Below are 15,321 nucleotides of genomic sequence, written 5' to 3'. Positions count from 1 at the left end.
TCTAAAATTTAACAAACAATTTAATAATGTCTGTTAAGTGGATACCAGGCCATCCCAGGCTAAAGGTTGACAAATGGCATCGCGACATAGTTGTGTATGTAAATTGTTGTCATTTTCGAAAGGTTAACTTGTCGAAATTACTGATTATCTTGTATTCGTCAAAACCTTTTCAAACTCGGTTTTCCTACTAGAAATGCAAACTAAAGTCATGTTTGATTCAAACTTTCCTGTTTCATATGGGCAGTGTACTGCTTTGAAATTGATAACAGTTTACAAACACAACTATGAGTTAATACGGCATTACATATTTCATTCATTTTCTAAGAAAAACCAAAACCAAATATTTGTCTGTGCACAGAGGTTTTATTAAATAAATATACACAGGAACAATCCACTCTGGGAGTTAGGTCCGGAAGTGATACGTACTCTATAAATGACGTCATATATGTAGATGTCAGCATTCGATATCGCGCTACACCACGCAGGTGTCCACATATCGAACTCGGTCCACATATATAAGCCACCAACTTCTATCAAACGAAGACAACCTTATACTTCTATTCATTTATAACAATTAACATTTAATATAAATATCACCGCCACGATGTTTTAGCGGCTTAACAGCGGGACTCGCGTTTAAGGTTGTGTTCGATTTGATAACTCGAGTATGTATCGCAACCGTTGTAGAGTCAAGTACTTGTCTACTGCAAATAGCAAGGAGACTTATCACGTGAGAAACGCACGTGACAGTCTTTGGTAAATAAAGAAGATAAACATTACAAAATTTATAAATTAAAATCATCAATAAATACAAATTAATCAAGAATATCAACATGAAACGACAGGTACATGCGCATTTGCATCGCTCGATTAAATTATTAATACTCATCTATACATTTTGTAAAACTACAAATATATTATTTTATGTAACACATCAAGACTGTAGTAACCTTGCTAGGCATAATTGAGTATCACAAGCACCATGTGTGCAACCCCATCAGTCATATCAATCATTAATGTACAATGTTACAAGATTTTTTAGAGGTATAAGTCAGTTAACATAGGTATGTATTATTTCTGAGTAAAAACACATGGTAATTTTTGTATATTTGTCAGGATCTATTAATAACCACTGTGTACATCACATTCTGCCGTGATCTCGGCTCTGTGTTTATCGATTACCTGTGAGAAGTTACCTGTGATGGGAACCAGTACACGTAACAGACCGCGTAGGCGGTTATTTCTACAGGTAAGCGGGAACCAGAGCCGAGAATCTATATTCGGCAATGGCATCTTGTGTGTATGTATGCGTCTCGAGTTACCAAAGCAAACCGGGCCAACAGATAAAGTTAACAATTGCTCACAGAGGTTGTACAACCACTGTCAGCGGGGAGTAATTATCAGCTTCAAACCGATTTATTGACGAGGTGTTGCCAAATCACTTTACCAACTGACTGTCCATCTGCATTATCCATATCTCCATAGCGACAAACTGACGTTGAACTAAACATTTCCAACATTCTGTTTCATGATGTGTTCATAGAAGAGAGGGTAACAAATATACAGTCGCCGGTTAGAATACTCCGGTCTGAAGGGTCTATCGTCCTGCTTTCTTTCTCCTAACAATTTTGCGGTATTGGAATGATTGCGCTCTTTGGCCCGGTTGACTTAAGTATTGACACGGTGTAAAATGAGTTTGTTGACGAAGAAAAAGTAGTTCCACCCCTTTACCACGTGACTCTATATGAGTTTCGTGTAGCCGTTTTATTGGTCGATGATTTTATCTCTAAATGGGTAATGTGCACTGTTAGAGTCACACAAAAGGGGTGGTAACTTGGTGTTAAATGTTGATTGGCTGCCCATGATCACGTGTTGCTTATGCCTCTTCCTGTTCCTTACCCTTGATTTTGGCTACGAATGCATTATAGTCGACCTTTCCACCACTGATTGGGGCTTCCTTCCAGGTCTGTCTAATCTGTAAATCAAATGACAAGTATGTTAGAAAATAGGTTGTGGAAAATTAGCTACTTGATTCAATCTTTTTAACTAGTTAAATTTGTTAACCTTTTGGCTTAAATTCCACTCCTTCATCGCGTATGTTAACAGCACGTTCAATAATTAATTGATAAAATCAGTATCTCCGTATTTAGTTTAAAGAAAGTTGCTTGAAATGAAGTGAAGTTAACACAGTTTACAAAGGGCATATTATCATAATGGATATATTTTTTTGGATTTTAACATTCAATACTTATGGCCCACTAAGTCTAGAATCATATTAAGAATGTTATAAATCAGCGGATTTATCTGATGTGTTGGCAGGGGAAATATATCCGGGCATTGACTCCTTGTCTGGTCTAATTTAGTTCAATATAAATACACTTATTTTCATCATGGATCTTATCACTCATTAGATCTAGAGGCATGCCGTTTTCATGTATTGTGGTATCATACATATGTCTTACAAGAAGCCGACTCTATCAGCGCTAGGTAATGTATTATGGCGTAATGCACCGTCATAATGGCACGTTGCCATAATGTTCATAAATATAATCTAACATACGATCATTCCTACATGTGTTCATTAACAATTTGTACCTTTCCTATTACATTATACAAGTAATTGATGCTAAATGAGTTCTTTGTCTACAAATACTATTTGTTTGAGTATCCAAATGAGTTTATCATTATGATGTCCTTGATATAAGAGTGTTTGATAATTCTGATTAAATAACTGGCATAATATTCCCTATTATACGTTCACTAACGTTAATTTACAAAACCCACGCTCAATTAGATCTATGATATTCCGATTGGACAATACTCTTAAAATGATTTTTAGTGTGCAATATATGCCAAAGGTTAACAGTAAAACAACAAATATATTTAGAATAAAATTCACAATAAACAGGTGTAGAATAATGCTTATCTTCTCCGGATATATTGGAATATGACGTTAAACATACATTGTTCACGAATGACGGAAAAGACATATCAGCAGAAACGTACATGCTGACTAATTGAAACGTGTGCCAGCAATAAACATCAGTGCGTATAGCACAATCAATTAACTCTTTACGAGCATTTCTTGTTACCCTAACTAATTTGTTAATGCCTAAATAATTAGCATACACACACAAAGAATGCATGTATACACCTCTTCAATGACTAGTCTTAACAATGTATTTCTCATTTTGGTTTTGTTAGTGAACCATCGTACAGAACCAAAGTCATATAATAATCGTTTGAGAATCATCAGAGTCGTTCACATACATTACGTAGATTTCTATTTTGTGAACATGACAAGATCACTGAGCTTTCAAAAGAATCTATGATTACATATAAGTGCCAACTTTGAAAATGATAAAATATTTACCTCATCTTTTGAGAAGTTATCACCCATATTTTCTAGTAAATCTTTCATGCTGAAAAAGGAAGAATACATTGATAATTTATGCCTAAAGCGCAAATAAGTATATAAAGCTGAAAAAACTGATTCGCAAGACACTGTGATTAATATATTTTAGTTTCTAGATAAGAGTAGAGAATAGTCGCAGATTCCGTTTATTTTACTATAAAACATTCAAAATGAAGTTTATACTCTATTATTTTATCAGACAAAAACATATTATAGTGCCTATAACATTTTAGGTGTTTTTTATATTAAGAGATTTATATATAAATAGTCTAGAATAACTCACTATTCCTCTGGGATATATCCAGTATTATCAGCGTCGAACATTTGGAAAGCTTGTCTCAAGGTTTCTTCTGGGTCGGTACCTGTTGACAGTATATGTGTAAATGTTAACATTTATTTCGGTCAAATATAGTTGTTTTGTTTACTGGTATGTTTGCCTCTGTGATCAATTTACAAATATAGTGATAAAAATGAAAATAAAGCAATAAGAAATAACGGAAACAGCACTTAATAATATGGAAAGCTGCCACATGTGTATTTGAATTAAAAATAAAATATCGGCCTGCAACAAGGCAATGGTACAAGACCTTGGCTTTTTTGAAAATTAGTTAACTCTCAAATATGAACATCGTTCTTTGTAATTCTGTATGACCTGACACGGCAGACTGTCAGAAGAATAAATCTTGTAGATCATAATAGATAAAAGAAGTTAGGTAAGCTTGACACAACATTGCAGGTTCAATACTTGAAGCATCATAGTCATCATAAAAGTAAAAGTCTTTCAAATACTGCTATGCATTAACAATATCGACCAGCATTTTCGGAAATGCAGCATTTGACATATATATCAGACTTTCTTTAAATTGGCGATATAAAAAACGAGAGTATAAAATGACAACATATAATTAATAATTAATATGTAATATGCACAGTATGTGAAATAACATTGGCATATACTCAATATCTCACTTAATTAACAAATTTAATCGAATACTAAATATTAAGTTATTTAATTAGAACAAAGAGAGGTTCTCCTGAACATTGGTAAATAGCATTACAGAGGTCAATATTGAGTAAATGCCATGAGCTATGTACTATATGAAACTAAAAATGAAACAATAAAATAAACGAAATAAATGAACGCGTTAAAGAAACAACAATTCAAAGTTAGCGGTGTTATAACAATATATATATCTGCACGGTGAGTTATTATGCGTAAAAAATGTAAAATAAAATAAAAGTAAATAAATAAATGGATATAGATACTGTTTGAATGCTACTTAGCAATATCTCTTTAAATCAAAATTTCGAACAATTTTACCACAGCCAATAAAAGTGTAGCCAAGAGACATTTGTGTGTGCGTGCATTCAAAAAGTATCTATAAAATAGGCTTTTTTTAAGTAAGAAGCTGAAGTATCATAGGTTGATAGAGACATTAATCAACAGTTAAATATACTGCTGGTTGGTGGAACTAGGTCGGTATTGTTACAATAAGAGGAATTATAGGAAGTGCATTTGGTTAGATAAAGTACAGTGACTGGTTCTCACAGGTGTTGGGGATTTAACTCGTGTTCTCCCATTGCACATCCGGGAATCCAGGGTTAAGGGGCGGTAACTCTAAACTTACCGCTCATTTTTTCACTAAACAAGTTTAAGAAACCAGTGAAATTTAATTGTGTGGCTTCCTTTACCATGGCTTGAAGAACGCTATCCTGAGGGCAAGCTCCTATGAACAAAGATAATATGAAACATGTTATTCACAGTTTAACATCACACAAAATGACGTCGTTTCTTGTACTCACCACTTAGCTTGTCGCTAAATATACTTAAGAAAGCAGTGAAATTTAACTGGTTGCCAGGAGCCTCTTTCACCATCGATTCCAAGACGGTATCACCTGGGATCGAGCCTGCAAATAACAGTCGTCACCTTCTATATATATTAGTAACTGATGCACATTTAGAATCCACCATGCTTTCATTGTTTGAAGGTCGTTCCCTGTACAGTACCTGTATGCTTTCATTTATTCAGCTTCTTTCTATTTTTAGGTTATAATTTCTGAGTTAGAATTTGGCACCATGTACACACAAAAAAATATAATTGGATATAAGAAGCATTCCCATCTGTTATCGTTAAGAAAAGAAGAGAAAAAATAATGAGAAAGGCATGGTGACAATCTACGGCTGTGTTACAACTATTCTACATAGATACAGTGACTATATAATACAACAATGATAGAATACAGTGGTATATCCGGTACTCTCGATGCATGGTCTACATGTAGCTAACTGAAATACATTCATAGCGTCTATGATTTTCTAAGTTGCACTATGCATTCCTCGTGCGTGCGTCACGTGCTTCTCTTTTATGTCCACCTCTCGTATACTCACCACTCAATTTTTCACTAAATAATGATAGGAACATGGTAAAATTGAGCTGACCGGGAGCCTCTTTAACCATGTCTTGCAGTATCTTATCTTGGGGTGATAAACCTATTATGCACATTAAAAAGATAAAAAACAAACTGCATTCAATTACTTTTCGTGGTAGAGATTTCCAAAACAGAAGTAAACAATATGCAATCGATATGAAAATGCTTAAGTCTCTTTTCGCGATCAAGAGTCCAGACTTAGGATTTTTTTTCCGCCGATTTGAAACAAGATTCAAGTTTCTAATATGTCTCTCATAACATTTATTTACAAGTCCCTGAGAGATGAACAGGAAAACGTTTTACCCTACGTTTCATATTGAAATTCATTAGCCCCTTTTTATTGGGCGTAAAGATGGTTTTGTCTACCGTTTTCAGAATATAAAAAATATTGTTTAAGAGCAAACAGTCTTTATATGCACGTAAATGTATTTGTTTTATGCTAATTTAGAGGTACATGAGTGTCACCCGTAGCATTATTTTGTATGTAGCTGAATTTGGAAGTTATCGAAATAAGGTGAAATTAATATATTATACAATCTTTTTTATTACACAGTTAAAATGGGGAAGTAAGTCGGGATTTGCCACACATTGGGTAAAATGACTATATACTTGTTGTCCATATTAAGGTAAAAGTATTCATAAAGCAAAATGTTTAATAGCAATATCAGGGAAATTTCACACAGAAGGTAAAAAACTATTCTCGTCCACTGCTCGGGAAAACACACACCTACATGTATAATCATACAACACGACACAAGAAATAACAATTCCAGTTTTCACTAGTTTAAAAAGATTATTTGTACCAATGGCATCTATATAAATCCTTTGCAGACATCGGACAATTGCAATACAGTAGAACCGTTTTGGTTTATAAATCGGTCAATTCCAATATACTGGTAATTTACTATACATGTACATATGTTAAAAATTCATCCTTCAACAACGGACCATGTCCTAGACCAATATACTATAACGCTGAAACAAAGCATTTTTAATAAACTCATTAAAAAACATTAAATAAATATATTTAAACATTATCAAAATTACATATTAAAACATCTTTTAAAAGTGACCGAAAACGGTTTTATTGATATTTTTCGATGATTTTGTGTAAATAAAATCTCACAAATTTGTAAAATAGAGACATGTATATGTACTTACCTAAATTTGAATACATTTCCTTGAGATCACTTACATCAATGAGACCGTCTCTGTTTTGATCAATCATTGTGAAAGCCTGAAGTGTGAACAGTGCACGTAATGATAACACGTTTTTTTCAACAAATGCAGCTTTTCGTGCACGTTTATTTTGTTATAACATAATAACGTAATCTAATAAGTAAAGCTTTCAAAACATTTCATTGAGACTTAAGATAATCAACGCTTACCGCTATGATAAATAGTTTACATATGTATACGACAAAATTACTGTGTTTTTTTCTTCTTTTAATTGAACATTGTATTTCCGTGTACAAACAAATTTGAACAAAATCACATGAAAGTTTATATACATGTATGTATTCAAGCAGAAATTGATATATATGCTTTATAATTTATATGAAAAATAGTTTCAACATAAAATAAACAATAAAGAATAAACCGATCTAGTGCACTTAATGTGGACATGTCATCTGGGGTTTTGAAATTAAGAAAATAATTCAATCAAAAGCAGAAACTCGAATACAGATTTTTTCGGGAAACCATGGTTCATAATTTATACAACTGATTACTATACCCAAATGCATGTCCACACTAGTGTGTGTTATTGTTGTTAATAATTCACTTCAAACTATTAGAACATTTCAAATTGACAGAATAGTTAAAGTAATACAAATGTTCAGAAAACATTGAAACAGTAGAGCGGTGAAACAATGAAGAGTGGAAAAGATTAATGGATTATGTTAAAATGGAAATAGATCTTAATTATTGTTATTGGTAAACAAATAACGTCATATAAACATAGTTACAGTAAGAGGAACGGTCAAGAAATGGTTGGAAAAGGAAAGGAATATTTCTCGAGTAGGATTCATTTAGTAAAAAGCATTTTATTTTAGTAACAAAAGATCATGTTAATAAAACAGGTGCTCGTGGAATAACAGTAAGTGACATCACGTGTGACATCACAACGGAAATAAAATGGCAGCCAGTGTGTGTATAGTCAGCCATGCTGTGAAAAAAAGAAGAAAGAATAGACTAAAAACGAAACATTGCAGGGTTAACCACGACTATTTCATTTAATTCGAACCTCTTTCATTTCCTGGATTTGATTTTGGGTGAATTTTGTGAGTACGCTTGAGGTAGCGGCCTTGGCTTTTTTCTGAAAAGAAGATCATGTGAATGATTAGCTACGTTTGTTACATCACTCATATCTTCTACTGCTATGACAAGCATACCTCTTTCATTTCTTGCATTAGTTTCTGCGGTAATTTTGTAAATACGTTCGACGTTGCTTTCTTGCCGGACTTCTTCTCTTTCTGTAGATACAATGGTAGTAAAGTGAGTGAGCAGTTGATATGTTTTGTTTAACCACACCTTCCTGCCGCCAGGGCAACACATCAAGTACCTATCGTTATACTTATATAGTCCATTAGTCAATGCTTTTTTAGCAGAAAACCTAATCAATTCACCCCAAAAAATGTCGTAATATCATTAATTTTTACTACCATCTGTGATAAAATATAGCAACTATAGTTAATTTCAGGTAGATTTAATACCGAACTGCTTGATTTGTTATAAAAAGAACATATTTCAAGTGCATAGCTGATAATTGAAAACTATCATATCATTTGCCCATTATGCATCTTCTATTTCATATGATATCTTGTATAAGACAAAAACAGAACGGTTCATCACAATATTCAACCCAGCCGGAGATTATCTTAAAGATTGTGTTGAACTGGTTCCAAATTTTCCAAGGCTTACTCTCGATGTAATTTCTGATATAGTCTTAAACATGACTGTAATTGCACTTATTTTTGATCTCCAAATTCCAAGACGCTAGACGCTTGCATTTCATACAAGATAAAGATCATGCGTTCGTAGCATTTTGTAAGGAAATAAAATAAAGAAATGTAAATGAACAAAGAGGGAGCTTAGCAAGTGTGTTCGTCTAATCTTTGTTTTGTAAAAAACATTTCTCAATTGAGATTACAGTATTGTTGACCAGTAAACTAGTTATGAAATGACGAATATATACGAGTTTATAAGTGAAAAAAGAGCACGTAATTTCAGAGAATGTTTGGTGGAGTGCAAACTCTTATCATAATCCTGACAGAAGATAAAATCTCGGAGCTGAACGATATTTACAATACTCCGTCTTGATTAATAATGATAAAATGTTTATTTTCCAGCCAAACATGCACGAGTTCTTCCCGACATGTTACAACATAATTTATGCTGATAAAACACCTGGCATTATACTCTGTAAAACAACTGAACAGAAGATGATAATAAAATGTTTCTGTTTCATCAAATAATGATATAAAACCTGCAATAAATCCAAGTAAATACGCGTGTGCATGCACTTCTGCTTAACTACAAAAAATTGAATAAATTCAAGGTATTAAACAGAAAGTGGTTTTAAACTTAGATTTTAATTCAGACTGATCAGTTAAAATGATATAACTCACAAAGAAGTGTTTGTATATACAGTATACCCATTATTCTAAAATTTCAATGTAATTTGATCTTTACAAATATATTGTGTCTAATCACAAAAACCTGACATTATAAAGAAGGAAATATTACTTACATCGTCGGACATGATGACTCTGAAATATACAAGGAGAAATATGTTAATATTATATTATCCCTATATACAAACATTTTATATACTGTACACGTCATGCACATGTCAAAGGCTGACAATATGAATTCTGATGACTGTACAAAACATAATATATCAGCAAAATTTACATTTGTAAAATTAAAAATTTTACATTTCTAAAGCTTCATTTTGACAATCTATAAAACAATATTTATATAATTACTATAATCTTAAAAAGATTTTACTTTAGCTTTAAAATGAATGAACAATACCGATTTGATTACAAAGCATAACACATTAAAGCATTCTAAACATTACATAACATAACATTTTACTTAATATATTAGTTAGACAATAACAAACAAGGATTCTCTTTCGTTTTTTCTTAACTCTTTAATACAAACTTGATATGTAATGTGATTTATCAAATTATGAATCTGTCATTTAGCAATTGCCTATACGCAAAATAACGTTTTGCCATTTTAAATGCAATTGCGGTGACATGTTGTGGCATTTTTCGTGTAATGTGGCGCATTTTCTGCTAGTTAAGCATTATAAAGGAATTACTTTATGTATGTCATAATAGATGTAAGGTTTCACAGGTAAATTTTTCCTCCCACACATCACTCTTTACCTGGAAGCTGAACACGCAATAAAACCTCAATAAAAAGCACAGTTATATAACCCGACTATAAACTCTAACACACATCTTATCATAACATATCTGAATGGCGGTTTTTTGTACTTATCTGTTATATACGATACAAAATATCATAGTATCATGTCATAGAAAAAAGCATAAAGTTGGAACGCCGAACATTGACTTGAAAAACAAACTTTCTTAACGTGTTTAGTGCCATATTACATTTGATATTAACATTTTCATAAAGTATCTCTTAATTTGCAAATTGGTAATATTAATGTCCTTAACGCTTCGAATTCTGATATATAAAAGAGTTTCAACCAGATGCCATTTTGAACACAAATTACGCTAATTACTTGTATTAATGTAGAGACGAGTTGGCAACTGCACATTGTACATTTTAACTGGATGCCTGTCTTTGAAATACTTTCCAGGTAGTTAACATGATTGATGGCGTATCAGTAAATATATCTGCTCTAATGATCCGTTAAAACTGGTGGTATAGTTACAATAAGGGGAAAACAACATGAGTAGACCTTAGCCTGCTGGATTCTACCTATACTGCCAGAGGAGACCAAAATCAAAAAGAACTGGTCTACACTTACTTATTTTGAAATTACCGGTAACCCCCCCCCCCCCCCCCCCTAAAAAAACCATGGTTTTGCCCAGAGATGATCAAGTCCAATAGTCCATAAGATACTAAGCCCCGTTGTACATGGCAGACTAGTCGAGCTTAGACTTTTCATGACCTGACATTTACAAGTTCAAAGTTTTATTCTCTTTCTTTATATGAACGCTAACACGAAATTAAACGACACAAACAGCCCAACTAAAGCTTTAATTACAGTTCAATTATCATTGTATATTAGTATTCTCTTCTTACAGTACTCAATACCTTGATTACAGATAGAAAATTACGAATTCTTATTTTCAACAAGATTCTACATGATTAGTTGAAGATCGCTCCTTGAAACCGAATAAAGAGCGCATCTTACGTAAATTAGCTCTAGGCAACTAAATAAAGTAGAAAAGAATTACGTTGAAGATTACTTGTATTTTCATCATGAGTTTAAAAGCTTTGTAGATTTGTAATAACAATTAAGAAAACTGTGATTCAGCCAATATCAAATTCAGATCCGGGCTGTAAGAAACGTTAGCAAGTCTTTATAGCCAATAATGAATCAAGAACTGGAAATATCATTTTAGAAAAATACATGCCGTTCAAACTAAAAAGTATTAAAAGTATGTGCCAAGTTTAGATTTAGATAGAATCACAAGTGTTGCAGATAAATTTCTGTAGCCAGGAATAAGGTTTGGAGATTTTCCAGCTTACAAACTAAAGGTATGTCGGATGTAATCTATAGAAGAAACAGTCTTGTGTTTTTATACCTGCTATATTATGATGTTTTCCATACATCCATATTGTCTACTCAGCAGTTCATTTGTATATTATTTGTTCCAACTTGTCAGTTTTATATCAAATATTTCTTTAAACGACCAGACTTTTTTAAAGGCCTAGTTAGCCTGTATGTTAAGTAGCCTGTGTATTAACATTACACAGAAAGTAAGCCACACGACTGCCAAAAGATGAATTTCTTGAAAGAAACCAACATATAGAAAAAACAAAACAGGCGTAGGTTATGATGAGAAATAATTACAGAGGCTGCATAAACATGTGCCTAACACTAATTTTCTTTTACGATTTTTTAAACGTGTACTTTATTGTAATTCACTCTTAGCAGCTCAATAAAAAGTTTGCAGACATACTAATATTTGGTGCTGTTGTCAGCTTATTCTTCATGTAACTACATTTTATATCTAAACGACTGACAAATTATCCTTATTATGAACTGAGTAGATAACAGCACTAATTTCATCTTAGAAGTATTGCCCTCCTTACGTATGTTATATATTTATTTACAATCTATTCTATATTGACATTTCGATGCATTTATTGACAACAAACAAATAATTACACTTGATGAACTTACATGCCTCACAGAGAGGACAAAATCTGTCTGAAATATCATACTGAGATTGTTTCATGCGAACTATATAAACGAAACCCTTATGAGACATTTCAAACTTCATATCACCTTAGTCTTTGCCCTACTTTTAAAATGAAGGTAAAATGCATTTCTATATTATCTTAAACTGCACCTCTCTGTTATGAGAAATATTAGGCATATAAAACGCATACTTTGAAATGGACTATAGCGTACATAATCAGCACCTGGAAAATCAAAAATACTTTGGCAGTACTACTTCGTTGCCAACGTTACGCGGAAAATATACTACACTGCTTGAAACAGCAGGGGCATCGCCATTCAACTACTGTTCTATTTACGAGAGGCCCGTCACCGTGTGAACTTTTATACATAATCACTCATATTGTGGTATCAATAATTTTCCTATATTATGATTTATCAATTATATTTAAAACATAATATGTTGTACACCCTTTAACACACTATGTATCTACTTCTTAATCGGGTGTGTCAACAAACTGAAAGAGTATTTTATTTGCTTCGAATAGAAAGTAACGCTATGACTGATTTTTTTTGTAAAAATAAACACGTTTATTAAAATTTTATGTATCATTTTAAAAACATCAAGACCTGAAGTTTTTAGGATGTAAAACATAGGATATAACCAAAAATCCATACATGAATCGTTAATGTGTGTAAATAATTTAATTTATTCTTTCGTCATTTGATTAGATTCGATTTAGTAATATTTTTATTTTATTATCTTTCTTTCAGCATCAGATCAATTATTGAACATATGTTGGTTAACCAATCGCTATATGATAGACGTGTGATCAATCGATCGCGCAGGAATGTATCCCGCCATATCGCTTATCAGCAAACTAAACAGTTGCAGGCTTTCATTAGCAGACTATCATATTTTTTCTCTATACGCAGGTTTATCATTCCAGGAAAAATCGATAACATGTGTTCTTGATTTACCTATTGTCCCGTAATTACGCACAGGTATATATGTGAGTATATACATTACACCGAACGATCTCGCGAGAGTTCGAAATCTCGTTCTATATTCTTTTTTTAGAACAATGTTACGTGATACCTGTAAATCCGACTGCTTTTCCCAGAATCCCTCATTCATGTTATTTTGCTCAGCGTTTCTTTTTATTACTTTATGTAATAAATTATCACGTATAAGTACAATACAAAGCTGAACTCATTCTTATATCTGTTCTGTAACACTATGAGCCAATTTTGTAGCAAGAAAATCTCGGTCATTAGATTACAGTCATGCTGAATATGATTTATCAACGAGCGCAGTAAATTGTTACAATATGCTACATAACAATGTATCAGTTCAATTTGTTCTATAGATTTATTGTGTCTTAATAACGTTGTGTCTTAAGGAGAGATCGGGCCTCATAATGCACTGCGAGTAGTATATATAATTCCCGACATGCATTGTAAAGTGATCTACCTGCAGTCCGCCATTTTGAATTAATTAAACAGGTGATTGCAGAACATCTATGTTGCTCAGTCATGTATAAGATATAAAAACGATTTACTCGCTCTAAGAATGCATGCTTCCCGAGATGTAAGTAAAATCTAAATAGCTTATGGCAACAGAATTCATAGCATAGGTTACAGTTTTATATCAAACTAAGCGCACTTGTAAACATAAAACGTTTCTTATTTTTAAAGATCATAACTAAATCTCGTGTAAAGATTAACTAAATGTTGATGTTAGTTTAGTCAGTTTCAGCAAAACAAATAAACATATATGTGTTACTATTGTTTCAAAAAGCTTATACATTATACTAATTCATAGATTACCAAAAAGTTACAAAAATAGTCGAGTTCATCTAAGATTTACCATCAATCGACCAGTAAAGAATTTTATACAATAATAACACAAATATATTTAAAAGCAAGTGTCATGTATAAAACAATGTTTTACAGTATTATTATAAATATTCTTACCTTTTGTTTAAGTTACCCTAACAGAAAAACTGACTAACAATCCAAGAGCAGCCTCTCAACTAAACACCTCGACCGAGCTACACGAAGATAACTACGAAAGTGAAACCTACCATCTCATTTATTTGTTGATACCTACCTAGTGTGACGTCACAATACCTACCCCAAGAAGGTTGGCTGGCGCTATCTACATTTACCATATAGGATAAGAGTAATCTCTGTGGGAGTCTGCAAATTGAGGCGCCTGGCAGGGAAACATTATGCACAGCGTCTCACCGGAAGTCAGCTGGTTCACGCGCGTGTGCACAGTAGGACATCTTTTCTGTCGATTATCTATGATTGGGTTAATTAGTTACGTCTTATTGACTACGATTAGCTTAATTGAAATGTTAATCGGACAATTCTTGCATCAGAAACAGATGTAATCTTTAACAATCTGTTCCCCGTTGGACGTCCCATGAAAAGTTCGACTGCAGCCATTTTGAATCACATGTCAGAAATATAGTCTTTTTCAAAGAGAAACGATTCATTGATTAGACTGTCGAGTCGTCTGCTCTACATGTTAAGAGCGTCTGTACTATTAATTAAGCAACACATTAAAATATAGTAAAACAACTTGTTCAAAGTTCACCATTCTTCATATACGAGAATGAAAATGAAAAGAGAACTACGTTTTTCTTACGAAATAAAACAGGTTTTTGGTATCTTAGTTTGTTATAATAAACTTCGCTAATGAAGTCATGACTGACCGTAACCATTTTTTTTTAATTTAGAATATGGCCAAACGTGAACTGTTACAATGAATACTTTTGTAGTACTATTCTTTTAGACGTGTATGTTATTATAAAAATCCGTAAGCCACGACAACATAAACTTGTCCAATCTGTAAGTATATAGATATTTTTTTTTACTTCTGTAAAGGTATTAAATATATGCGTTACTTATTATACATACATAAAGGATAACCCTACTAAAATATAAAAAAATCTAGCCAGAAAATGTGTATTTAATACGATGTATGTATTATTGTATATCATTTCTTTCTTTTTTTAAATTACCGTCATTTACATGTACCTATCATAAGCAAATACTTTTTGAATATAGC

General features: G+C 32.6%; 1 protein-coding gene across 6 annotated transcripts; it reads right to left on the bottom strand.

Moving 5' to 3' along the window:
* Positions 1–343: 343 nt before the first annotated feature.
* LOC132723822 (myosin regulatory light chain, smooth muscle) lies at positions 344–14,375 on the bottom strand. 6 transcript variants are annotated; one of them, XM_060708606.1, is made up of 8 exons: positions 14,220–14,375; positions 9,597–9,615; positions 8,239–8,319; positions 7,007–7,082; positions 5,805–5,906; positions 3,699–3,777; positions 3,374–3,422; positions 344–1,975 (listed from the first exon to the last, which is right to left on the bottom strand). In XM_060708606.1, the coding sequence occupies exons 2-8, from the start codon at positions 9,606–9,608 to the stop codon at positions 1,877–1,879; spliced, it is 498 nt and encodes a 165-aa protein (XP_060564589.1). In that variant the 5' UTR covers positions 9,609–9,615; positions 14,220–14,375; the 3' UTR covers positions 344–1,876. The 6 variants fall into 6 exon arrangements, with proteins under 6 accessions (XP_060564589.1, XP_060564588.1, XP_060564590.1 ...); XM_060708605.1 differs by lacking the exon at positions 5,805–5,906 and adding an exon at positions 5,219–5,323 and having other exon boundaries at positions 14,220–14,374; XM_060708607.1 differs by lacking the exon at positions 5,805–5,906 and adding an exon at positions 5,044–5,142 and having other exon boundaries at positions 14,220–14,373.
* Between the last annotated feature and the right edge of the window lie 946 nt (positions 14,376–15,321).

This window comes from Ruditapes philippinarum, unplaced genomic scaffold (assembly GCF_026571515.1).
Source record: "Ruditapes philippinarum isolate M1 unplaced genomic scaffold, ASM2657151v2 ctg175_1_1_1_1, whole genome shotgun sequence".
Taxonomy (NCBI): Eukaryota; Metazoa; Mollusca; class Bivalvia; order Venerida; family Veneridae; genus Ruditapes; species Ruditapes philippinarum.
Note: the sequence above shows the minus strand (reverse complement) of the source record. Positions and strands in the feature narration are given on the sequence as shown.

Coding starts and splice junctions, on each gene's coding strand:
- LOC132723822 (XM_060708605.1), bottom strand. Junction 5,324..7,006: donor GGAAATGTATTCAAATTTAG/GTAAGTACATAT, acceptor TGTTATTTGCAG/GCTCGATCCCAGGTGATACC. Junction 3,423..3,698: donor GGATATATCCCAGAGGAATA/GTGAGTTATTCT, acceptor TTCCTTTTTCAG/CATGAAAGATTTACTAGAAA.